This window comes from Mustela nivalis, assembly GCF_964662115.1.
Source record: "Mustela nivalis genome assembly, chromosome: 17".
NCBI classification, from domain to species: domain Eukaryota; kingdom Metazoa; phylum Chordata; class Mammalia; order Carnivora; family Mustelidae; genus Mustela; species Mustela nivalis.
The window spans coordinates 21169103-21182095 of NC_139036.1; the positions used below are offsets into that span (position 1 = coordinate 21169103).

Genomic DNA, 12993 nt, shown 5'->3' on the forward strand with positions numbered 1-12993 from the left:
CACTGAGCAGAAAGCCTGCTTCGGGGCTCTGTCCCAGGACCCTGAGATCATGATGTGAGCCAAAGGCAGACATTTAATGGACTGAACCACCCAGGTGCCCCGACAATACCATTTACAAACTGCATCAAAAAGAATAAATTACTGGGGCACCTGGGTGTCTCAGTGGGTTAAAGCCTCTGCTTTCGGCTCAGGTCATGGTCCCAGGGTCCTGGGATCGAGCCCCGCATCGGGCTCTCTGCTCAGCAGGGAGCCTGCTTCCCTTCCTCTCTCTGCCTGCCTCTCTGCCTACTTATGATCTGTCAAATAAATAAATAAAATCTTAAAAAAAATAAATAAATTACCTAGGAATAAATTAAACAAAGGAAGTGAAAGACTTGTATAATGAAAACTGTAAGATGCTGATGAAAGAAACCAAAGAGGACACAAACAGATGGAAAGATATTCTGTATTCTTGGAATACAGGATTGGAAGAATTAGTTTTGTTAAACTGTCCATAACACTGAAAGTAATCTACAGATTCAATGCAATACTTACCAATATTCCCAATGGGATGCTTCACAGAACTAAAATAATTCTAAAATGTGTATGGAACCAAAGCAGTCTTGGGAAAGAATGATAAAGCTGGAGGTATCAGGCCCCCTGATTTAAAACTATACTACAAAGCTACAGTAATCAAAACAGTATGGTATTGACACAGAAACAGATACACAGATCAATGGAACAGATAAACAGATCAAAGGAACATATTCAAGAGCCCAGAAATAAATCCACACACACACGGACATTTAATCTATGACACAGATTAGACATACATGCAAGACAAGAACATACAATGGTGAAAGGATAGTCTCTTCAATAAATGGTGTTGGGAAAAATGGACAGCCAGATGCAGAAGAATGAAACTAGACTACTATCTTACACCACACACAAAAATTAACTCAAAATGGACGAAAGGCTTGAATATAAGACCTGAAGCCATAAAATTCCGAGACGAGAACACAGGTGGTAAACTCCTTGACATTTGTCTTAGCAGCATCTCTGTGGATCAGACTCCAAAGGTCCAGGAAACTAAAGCAAAAATAAACTAAAAAGCTTCTGTGCAGCAACGGAAACCATTCTCAAAACAAAAAGGCAACCTATCAATAGAAGACATTTGCAAAACTTTGGTGATAAGGGGTTAACGGCTGAAATATACAAGGACTCATACAACTCAACAGAAAAACAATGCAATTAAAAAACTGGAGAATGATCTGAATGAACACTTCTCCAAAGAACAAATAAAGGCGGCCAACAGGCACATGAAAAGATGTTCAAAATCACTATTAGGGAAATGCAAATCAAAAGCAGAATGAGGTATCACCTCCCAACTACTAGAATGGCTATTAGGAAAAAAACAACAACAGGAATAAGTGTTAGAATGGGTGTGGAGAAAAGGGAACCCTTGTACATTATTGGTGGGATTGTGAATTGGTGCAACTACTATTGAAAACACTATGGAGAGTCCTCAGAAAATTAAGAACTACCACATGACCCAACTATTCCACTTCTGGGTATTTAGGTGACAAATCTGAAAACACTACTCTAAAAAGACAGATACACTCCTATGTTCATTGCAACATTATTTACAATAGTCAAGATAAAGAAACAACCAGGACACCTGGGTGGCTTGGTTGGTTAAGCCTCTGGCTTCGGCTTAGGCCAAATATTGGGAATATTGGTAGCCAAACGTCCTAGGTCCTGGGATTGAGTTCCATGTTGGCCTCCTTACTCAGTGGGGAGCCTACTTCTCCCTCTGCTTGCTGTTCCCCCTACTTGTGTTCTCTCTCTCTGAAAAACAAATAAATAACATCTAAAAAAAAAAAAAAACCCTTACAGAAACAACCTAAGCATCTGTCAAGAGATGGTTAAGGAAGATGTAGTATATTTATATAATGCAATACTACTCAGTCATAAAAAAGAAAAATCTTGCAATTTGTGACATAGATGGACCTTGAATGTATTACATTAAGCAAAATAAGTCAGATGCAGACAAATGCCTAATTTCACTCGTGGAGTTTAAAAACAACAATAACAAAACAAAACCTCATAGATAGAGAAAATAGACTAACGGTTAGAGAAGAAAGTTGAAGGTGGGCCAAACAAGTGAAGTGGGACAACTGTATAGTGATGGACAGTGACTTCACTTTTGCTGGTCATCACTTTGTAGTGTATACAGATGTTGAATTATAGAGCTGTACACCTGACACAAAAGAAAGGGTAGGAAAAATGTCACCATTTATGGGTTTGATTCTCAAAATATTTTAATCTTGAGAGAGGAGAAACTGGCTGTTAAGTTCGTTCGGCAAGTAGTAGCAGTCTCTTCAGTTCAGCCCTGATTTCCAAAAAAGAAAACAAGATTCAACAGCATCTAACTCATCAGCTAGGCACGTTTTATATTTTTTTATGGCATGTAATTTAGAACATATAGGTAAATGAATTTTTAAAAGATTTTATTTATTTGACACACAGAGAGAGAGAGAGATCACAAGTAGACAGAGAGGCAGGCAGAGAGGGAGGGAGAAGCAGGCTCCCCGCCAAGCAGGGAGCTGGATGCGGGGCTCGATCCCAGGACCCTGAGATCATGACCTGAGCTGAAGGCAGAGGCTTTAACCCACTGAGCCACCCAGGAGCCCCAAGATAAATGAATATTAAAGAATGGAATGAAAAATGTGCACGAATTCTGTTGTGAAGATGGGGGTGAGGAGGACTCTGGTTTCTGGCTTAAGTAACGGGGTGGATATGAAGCCCTGGACCAGGACTGAGGGGAAGCGAGCAGATGAACAGTGTACCCTGAGCCATTTTCTTTTACCTCTCCTGCCACAAAAGGAAAACCTGGCACTCTGATGCCAAGAGCACCACCCTGGCACAGATCCTAACCTAATGTGAAGAGGGAGCCTGGGCCAGCTCCCAACTCGGTTCCTCTTGCCCACAAACATACAATTCCTTTCTCTTCCACAATTTCTCACGATATGCTAAGGTTGGCCCTCGTCTAGGAAGGAGGGAAAAAAGAACCACTATGGAAAAGTGAGAAGGATTTAATAATAAAGTTGTGTGGGAACCATTATTAATTTCAGTTTTTGACATGTCTGAGATGCCTATAAGATAATCAAGTGGAGATTACGGATAGGCACCTAGCAAAAAAATCTGGATCTATAGGTAAGAGATTTGGGTTCATTCTATTATGCTCATTGAGGGCAGATGAAGTCATAAGAGGAGAGTAGCGAAACGTCAAGAACCTGTGGCTTCAGAGCATTAAAAGAAGTCAGGATTCAGGATGGACCCCTAGGCCAGGGAACCTAACATTGTGAGGATTAAGCAGAGGAAGAAGCCTGTATAGATTGTGGGCCCCAAGAAGGGAGAAAAACAGAGTGGTGTTACGGAAGCCAAGGAAAGACCATTTAAGGAAGGAGAGGTGGAGAGAAGACTCAAAGTGCTCATTTACTACCCATGCCCTTTCCATGCTCCTTAGAGCATAGCGGGAAACAGCTCCCCCCAATGTGGCCTTTATTTCAAAATTCATGCAAGTGTCGTATTCTATTCTTGAATATATTTTTGTTTTAATATAATAATATTTTAAATGATATACCATAGAAGAAAAACAAAATAAAAATTCCAAACCTTATGAACTATCAAGAAATTACTTCCATCTTCTGGGTCTTATACCTAAACGGCAAACAAACTGTAGCTGATTAGAGCCCTAACGTATCTGTCCATACTGACTCACTGGCTGTAGAAATTCCCCATTTTTGCAATTATCAACAATTTTATTTATTTATTTTAAAAAATATTTTATGTATTTATTTGGCAGAGAGAGACACAGCGAGAGAGGGAACACAAGCAGGGGGAGTGGGAGAGAGAGAAGCAGGCTTCCTGCTAAGCAGGGAGCCCGATGCAGGGCTCAATCCCAGGATCCTGGAATCATGACCTGAGCAGAAGGCAGATGCCCAACAACTGAGCCACTCAGGTGCCCCGCAATTATCAACAATTATAAATAAAAAAGCAGGGCACACATCCTTTGGTTAGCTTAGCAGGTTCTAGTGGGAACAGGTCAAACTATCTATCTGTGAAGAATTTGTTTCAAACTGTTATATGCACAATTCATAATGTTCTCTTGTGATAAAAGCTAGTTTACTTGGGGCGCCTGCGTGGCTCAGTGGTTTAAAGCCTCTACCTTCGGCTCAGGTCATGATCCCGGGGTCCTGGGATCAAGCCCCGCATCGGGCTCTCTGTTCAGCAGGGAGCCTGCTTTCCTCTCTCCCTCTCTCTGCCTACTTGTGACCTCTCTCTCTGTCAAATAAACAAATAAAATATTTTAAAAAAAAGCTAGTACTATTGATATTAACAAGGTGTCCTTGTTAATTCTTGCACTCAATGGGTATTCAAAAGTCTATTGGATGAACAAACTTATGTGTATTAATTTATATGAGTTAGAACAGTCAATTCCCTCCATGTCAGGAAAAAAAAATCCATTCAGTTTGCTAAATCAAGGAAAGATAGGGGGAAATACATGCCATCTACAAATTCAAGAGTCATGTTGCCATATCTGCCACAGGGAAGGTATTCTGAAGTTAGGGAGTCTGGTGTCAGGTCATAATTACACCACCACCCAGCTGGGACTTCTTCCCCCCAACCCTTAAAAAAAATATTTTATTTATTTATTTGACAGAGAGAACAAGAGAGCACAAGGGGGTGGGGCAGCAGCAGTGGGGGAGGGAGACGCATGCTCCCTGCTAATCAGGGAGCCTGATGCAGGGCTCGATCTCAGAACCCCAGGATCATGACTTGAGCAGAAGGCAGATGCTCAACTGATTGAGCCACCCAGGCGCTCCAGCTAGGACTTCTTCCTTTGCTAGAACTACCTTTGGGTTGCCAGAGGGCAGGAGGCAGAAAGGAAGAGAAGGTGAGGTCAAGTCCCCAGCCACCTGTTTCATCCAGTTTGTTGATTTAATGTTTTCGTCTCCAGTGTATTGAAATTTGATCTCACATGAGAATAGGGCTCTTTGCTCAAAAAAGGAAAAAAAAAAAAGGCTTGAAAACCACTGGATTAGACTCTAAGGTCTGGAAAGACTTTCAAATTATATATGACTCAAAATATCTTTAATATTGCTTAACTAAGTTTTTGGTATATTTTTGGCAATGTAAAGTTTCTGGGAAGAATTTCAAAAACCGTAATTTCCTCAAAGATCAAAATAAAAATAAGAAAAATAAGAAATGTCTTAAAACTGCAAAATCAAGAATAAAAGCTGTACTGACGAGAAAACAAAAGAATTGAAAGAAAACGGATGACACATCTTTTTCAAATGTCACATTTAATGTTTTCACCACTGTACTTCAAATCTACATTGTACAAAGTGACCAGTAAGTGTGCCACGGTAATTGACCAACCTCTGAGATTGTACCTTTCACACCAGTGTCTTCTTGGGCTCTTTTGATACTAAACACGTTTCTCATTCAAGTGAATTGAAATGCTTCAGTTGGGTTGATTCTCAGGAGCCTCATAAAAAAAAAACAAAGATATTGCACCATCTTTGTTTAGTAATTCAATGTTTGTTTCTTTCACAGCAAATAATTACTTCATTGAAGTTAAAACTTCCAAACATAACTTATTAATAGTCTTCAAATTCAGCTCAGATCACTCAAGATGAAAATACTCTGCTAAATACAGATAACTTACAGTAACTTTAACAGTTAATTGTCCATAACACACACCAAGGTTTTTTCCTAGACCAATTTTAAGACGATCCATTAGTTATTCCTTGTACAGGTGAAAAACGATCTTCAATTTTCTTGTCTTTTTATTTTTAATATAAAAGTTGGAAGGGACATTCAAGTTTCAAGTCTCCACATTGAACTTAAAAAAAAAAAAATAGTCATCATCAGCATGTGGAGGTAAACAAGCCAAGTTGTATAACTCCAGGAGGTAGAGGCCTTCAATTTGTATTCATATATACATATGCACAGAAGAATTCAGTGTTCCAACAGAAAAAAAAATTTGTCAAAAAGTAATAAGTTATTTACTACTGTGACATTTCAAGACTCCCACAGCTTTGCCTAAGGACACAAACACATTTGACATAATTCCCTATGTGCCTTTTTTTGTGGCTTTAAAATTTTTTAAAATTTGTTTTTGTCTTTATTTATTTATTTTTTAACTGTCCAGTGCAGGAAAAGTCTCACAAAATTTCACAGACCTAAAATGTGCAAGCTAGTTCTCTCTCTATACAGCAATGTTGGGATTCTTTTGAAATTAGCCCAGAAATGAATTATTTACACACATGAAAGATGCATGCTTGGGGGTTCTTTTATGTAAGAAAGAGCAGAAAAACTTCTAATAAAAATAGATTAAATATATATATATATATTTATACTGGGTAAGGAAAACAGAAGTTTAGTCTCTCCTAGTCACAAACTCATTCTCTCTACCCACAACATTGGATTTTAGACAGCACACATCACCGTCACGGCTCTAATGAGAAGCTAATTATAGGGCTTGATCATTAGGTGGCATGCCCCACCCCCCACCCCCCCCAGGTGCAGCCACGATCAGCTCATGTGGCTCCATGATTGGTCGCAGGCAAGGTTTCTAGATTCTTTTGTTTTAGAAAACCCCAAATTTTCAGGAATGGCTCAAATATCAAAATGTACGACTGTCCTCTGTGTGTGTATGTGTGTGTGTGAACAATCTCACTTCATTTAAGAAAAAGAAAAACAAAACAAAACAAAAACACAAAACCCCAAAATCCCAAATTTGGTTCAATTCTCTTTTGTTCTGAGGTGAGCCATAACAGCTGCACTAAATTCATAAAACATGTGCAACTCTGGGTAAAATATTTTTCTTCTAAAAGCACAACCACTTTACAAGATTAAAAGTCTAGTAACATTTCTAAATATTATTCATATCATACAAGTAGTGGTTGTTAATTTAAAACTTCATTAGTAAAATTACAGTACAAGCATGATTAACCTCCAGAATTGCAAATCCCAGACTCCAGTGGAAAGCTACATTACATCTTCAGTAGTACATTATCTTCCACCGTCACTCCCACACCAGAGGAGATGGGGGCATCTCAGACGGCTGGGCGACAGTGGAACTGGAAAAAAATGGAGACACAGTGAAACCAGGTGTGACACCACAAAGGGCAAGAGGATGAGTCAACGCTCTGTGTTTTCCTCTCTTCCTTTAAAAAAAGTATAAAGTCCATTTCTGGATTTTTATTTAACTTCTCTAAAGCTGCATTTGTTCCAAATTGTTCATTCAAGAATCTGGGCTGATAAGTGAGACTACAGTGATGGGCTTAAAGATGACAAGTCATTTACTCGAGGTGGGAGGCCGAGCATAATCCTCTTTTGGAAAGGGATGATGCCTGCCATCCGTCTCAGGACAGTGATGAATACATGAGATAATGTAGGTAAAGTGCCTTCTACCGTGCCTACTTTGTAATATGAAGTAGGTGGAAGGTATTACAGTAATGTCTATAATCAACCAAGAAAATAACCTCAAGGGATGCAGAATTATCCATTTAAAAGCAGCCTCTCAAAATACAGTGACTTTAAGTGGGAACCTATGTGAATGAGCCTTACAGGCACTCTTTTAAGAAGTATGAATTCAACAGTAATGGACGATCATTTAGCATTTGTTATCCACGGATCAGTTTTCTCAGTTATTTCACGTATCTAATTTTGCTAACTAGATTATAAACTTGCGGGTGTGTGTGTAACCATTTTGCTTCCCAGGGGCTCAGGATAATGAATAACTTGCACCTGAAAGGTATTAAAACACATGATTGACTGGGTCACTAACTCTTAGGGGAAAATAATAAAGTAATTTTAAAGCACAGAAAAGTAAAAATGCAACCTAATTCCTTCTTTCCACAGAAAAATACATGGAAGAAATGAAAGTCAGTCTGATTAAAAAAATTCTAAACAGAAATTCTTGACCTTGATTTAATAACTTTAATCAACTTCAACATCATGTCAAGGCCAATTAAAAGGGAAGCAAGAAGAAGAGGGAAAGGGGAAGGCAGAAAGGCAGGTGGGGAAGAAAGGAGGAAGAGTGTGGCCTCCAGATCTAAATCCACCCTTCTCTGTCCTGCTTTGTGATACTGGAGCCAGACCCTACTCACAGTTATCCTTTGCCACCCGGCTTATGCTGGAAGGACACTGCAAGGCCACAGCATCAGGAAGCAGCTTCCCTCTGGAGTGGTTTTCTGACGTGGAAGGCCCAGTTTTGTTCTACCCAAACTTTCTGGCAAGTTTCTCTGCAACCCAGCAGGCCTCTCTGAGGGACCAGTTCTGCCCACATCTTTTGCAAAGTTTCTTCACCACCCTCAAGCTGTGTGTGTTCTTGTGGCAGTCATAGCCTTGGGTGGAGGGTCCTTCTCCAAATTCTTTTTTTTTTTTAAAGATTTTATTTATTTATTTGACAGAGAGAGATCACAAGTAGGCAGAGAGGCAGGCAGAGAGAGAGAGAGAGAGGAGGAAGCAGGCTCCCTGCTGAGCAGAGAGCCTGATGTGGGACTCGATCCCAGGACCCTGAGATCATGACCCAAGCCGAAGGCAGCGGCTTAGCCCACTGAGCTACCCAGGCGCCCCTCCAAATTCTTAATATCTTCCTTGTTCACTCTTCCTTAGTCTAGAGGGAGTACCTGCTTTTCTGCATTTGCTACTTCAGGGCCCTCCAGAATCTTCTTATGCACCTTTTGGAAGTTAACCATCTTTTCCTAGTTAATACTTCTCACTACTAAATTTTCCCTGTTCACATTACTGGTGTGCTTTCTCCTGGCTGTACTTTAACTGATGCAAGGAATAGGGAAAAAGACACTGAGAAGGAAGGGACAGGGTGGGAGACAAAGTGAATGAGACCTGTCAGGTTCCAAAGCAGATTTGAAGCTCTTTAAACAAAACTCTTAGATAGGACACACCAGCATCTACCTATAAAATCATCTTGCCTGCATTATTATTAAGGTGGTGGGGATGGTAGTGGGAACCAAGATGACCACGTCTACTCCGAGGGCAGTGGCCGCCATGCTGCTCCTGCAGGAGGATCCCTATGCATGCGCACGAGCAGGGAGCAGAGCGGTCATCTGTGAACGAAACTGCCAAAACACCCCCGCCTCCACCACCCAATCAACCACCATGAAGCAGCATCAGTGTAGAAACCAATGCTCACATTTTTTACTTGCTTTTGACTAAAGCCAAAACTCATAAAAGAAACCATCTTTTTGTATTATCTAATCTAAATAAAAAGAGAAATATGCTGAATAATCAAATCACAATGACATCCTTTTAGTAACAAGAAAGTAAGAATTACATACATATAGTTACCTAATAAAGCTCTTAAAAGCAGCAGACTGCGGGTTGATGCAGAGAGGCACTCTGTTTCCTTTCTGCTGTTCCAAAATGAACTGGTGAATAATTTCTGTGGAGAAAACAAACATCATACAATCCATGCCAATCTGCAGGCCTGTGAGCACTGGATTCTCAGCTAACTGGCCAGCATCTGCAAACAGCATTTCCTACTGGTTTTGTGAGGTCAAGCACACAGATCATGTATAAGGCAGGATCCAGTGGAATTTTCCTGAAACTAAAGTGACAGTGGCTGCTAAACACAGGCAACTTCCCCACCTCCCTGACCAAATGGCATTTATATGGGTTCAAAACTCCATCCAAGGGAGGAGTAAAAGGATCTACAAATTTGAGAGTGATTCCACAGAGCTGGCCTTATGAATCGATTTTCTACATTGATGGTAGTTATTGCTCTTTTGAAAATCACTTAAAAAACCCCCACAGTTGTTTAGGTACATAGTTTTGGCCTGTTTACCTTGGTGACTACTCTCTTCTAAAATGCCCTAAAATGTCTAATATCATTCAGAATTTGGGGTGTCATTAACCTCCATCTCCACCCCAGCAAGAGATTGTGTCAGGGAATTTTATGAGTAGACTATTGGAAATTCTCCTCTCTTGTGATCATTCAAGGAATGATTCCCTCAGTGGGTGTTTATCCTTCCTAAAATCTGCACATTATATAAAAAAGTCCAACGTGTTTCATTCAATGAAATTACACTGAGTGAATACATATTATCTGCTTTGAGTCTCACACTCACTAAATAAGTCAGTCTGAAAAGCTCCTCTGCCTGACCCTTCACTGGATGCAATATTAAATCTGTTTTTATAACACACATAGCTTTCTTGGCATATATGCCCTGGACAAACAGCTATATGCAAGGTTGTAAAATACACATATGGAGGAACTTTGGTCACCATCCAGACTCAGTTTTTCACAGCCATATAATGGAAAATGTTATTATTCATCTTGCCTGGCCAAAGGCCAAAAAAGATACTCACCTTTAACCTGTCGAACAGAACTGAGGTTCTTCTCAAAAGTGTCATCAAATTTGGGATTGGTGATGGGCTCAAAGTCACTGGTATAAACTCTTCCAGTAGAGGTGGAAAAGCAACATTTACACATACACGTGTGATAGCGTAGTCGGCCTTCATCTAGGTAGGGGTGGGCTAAGGCATCCTTAGCGGATATTCTTTTGGACTGAAATCAAATTTAGAGACCAGCACATCAACACCACAGATAAACATGACTGTCCACACAGGATCTTTCATTAAGACACAGTAACTGCTTCTCACAGCTTATCCCTAATTTATAGTGTGTCTTGTATAAAGAGGGATGCCTGAACGCAGAGGCACGTTAATGCAGCAGCAGAGTGTATAATGTAGGACAACCAACCACGGGACACACCAGAAAGCATTTATTTTTTTATTTTTTTATTTTTTTTAAAAGATTTTATTTATTTATTTGTCAGAGAGAGAGTGAATGAGAGCAAGCACAGGCAGACAGAGTGGAAGGAAGAGTCAGAGGGAGAAGCAGGCTCCCTGCGGAGCAAGGAGCCCGATGTGGGACTCGATCCCAGGACGCTGGGATCATGATCTGAGCTGAAGGCAGCCGCTTAACCAACTGAGCCACCCAGGCGTCCCACACCAGAAAGCATTTAGAAGTGACTCTGCTAAGATCCCGAAGAGTTCCTACCTTGAAATAGATATATGCATGGTCAAAAATGGCAAATACCATGACATTTAAATATGCAAAGCTTTGGAGGGGATAAGTTTACATTTTAAATAACAGTTATATTTTCTAAATGTGTTTCAGCATTTGGTAGAGATGTGATCACAGTGGCAATTTTACAAAGTTGCTTGAAACTTTTATTCTCTTAGAATGCCAACTGAACTTAGGGCAAAAGCCTATGGGGAACTGCTGGGGTCAGGCGGCAGATAAGGTCTGAATGCCATGTTTTGACAGCCAGCACCGTCTGAGTATCAGTGGCCTGTGGTTTTCTAGCACTTCAGATCAGAATACTTGTAGTAGGTTCAGGTTTACATAAATCATAAAATCATTTCTCCATTAAAATAAAAACAACCCTGCTCCTCTTTTTAGCTTAGTGGACATACATGTACATTTTAAAGAATTTAAGGATGGATTCAGTACATAGTAACAAAAATGGACACTCTGTCCCACTTCACACACAGCACAATTTAAAACAAAGGAAACCATTTGGTGCTCAAACCAAAAATAAATGGGTCATCCTGACTGGTTCTGGTCCCCCAAATAACAAAATGTTAAATATTTCCCATTAAACCTGGTTTCCCTAAAAACACTTCTATCTCTAATTTTTTGCTATGCTGATGTTAAAAGGCATGTCATGACTTTTTAGGATATGATAATCACAAAAGAAAGCTGCCGTCTATACACCATGAACAGACAAATGTAAACTTGCCAACCTTGGTTTTATTTCTTTCACTACCTGTCATATGGTATATCTGGTGATCCAGCCCTTCTGAAGCTTCACTCGCTGGTACTCTTAGCAAGTAAGCTTCTTTTTTTTTTCTAAATGGATCCAGCTATTCCTAGAGGTTTCACTGGGATAAAGGTCTATTGTCAGAACCAAAGGAAACAAGCTGGCTAGACAGTACATTGTGCCTGGGACCTGGCCCCTTGGGAGTCCTCAGTGACCCTGGCTGGTCTCATGTGAGGGACTAAGCTCCTTGGTTTCTGCATACTAGAGCTGGTTCTTGGACAAATCTATTTCTGTTTCTGACTGAGCAAGGCCAATTGTGAACACACAGGGGTTAGCAGTGGGTGAATCTGGGGTTTAAGTTTATCATCTGACCATTAAGTCATTTCCGTCAGGTGGCAGATATCAGAAATTGGGCCCCTCTCAGCTGCCGCCAGCAGCTGGAATCTGGTTTTCCTGTTAGTTTTTTTTGTCTGTGGATTCTGATATTTCCTAAAATTCCAGAATGAGGTTTGAAAAGATTTTGGTGTTATCCCAATGACTGAGAGCATGTCCCGTGTTTGTACGTTCTGTGTGCACCAACATGGGGTCCTCTGAAGTGTTTTACCTAAGAGAAGTCTTTGAACAAAAAGTAAATCAAATCCTTAGCATGCAATCAATGATCAGCTTTAATTTTTCTAAATAAATTAATGTCTCTTTAGAACTTCTGCAAAGAAAGGAGACTGTCATTTTGTAAAGGGTATGAACACTGAAAAGAAAAACTGCTTTACTAAATTGAAAAAGGGATCACAAAATTACTCAGATTTTTCAATAATGTTCTTTGGAAGGACCTAGTGGTGCTTAATTATGTCCTCTCTCTCTCTCTAATATGTATATATTATGTGTATGTATATATGTATATATTAGATATATATTAAAGATTATATATAATATATAATATATTAAAAGATTTATATATATAAATTTATATATAAAGATTATATATATATTAAAAGATTTATTTATCTGAGAGAAAGCATGTGTGCGTGCATGTACAAGTTGGGGGAAGGGCAGAGAGACAGGGAGAAGCAGACTCCCTGCTTGAGCAACAGAGCCCGACTTGGGGCTCGATCCCAGGGCCCCAAGATCATGATCTGAGCCAAAATCAAGATTC

General features: G+C 39.9%; 1 protein-coding gene across 1 annotated transcript in view; it reads right to left on the reverse strand.

The window, feature by feature from the left end:
* Positions 1 to 5331: 5331 nt before the first annotated feature.
* Positions 5332 to 12993, reverse strand: part of NLK (nemo like kinase) — a 176621-nt gene continuing 168959 nt past the window's right edge. Inside the window, exons 9-11 of the mRNA XM_082707137.1 lie at positions 10384 to 10582; positions 9364 to 9457; positions 5332 to 7130 (exon numbers count right to left, since the gene is read on the reverse strand). Coding sequence (XP_082563263.1) covers positions 7076 to 7130; positions 9364 to 9457; positions 10384 to 10582 — 348 coding nt within the window. The 3' untranslated portion in view covers positions 5332 to 7075. The remainder of the gene's footprint in view (positions 7131 to 9363; positions 9458 to 10383; positions 10583 to 12993) is intronic.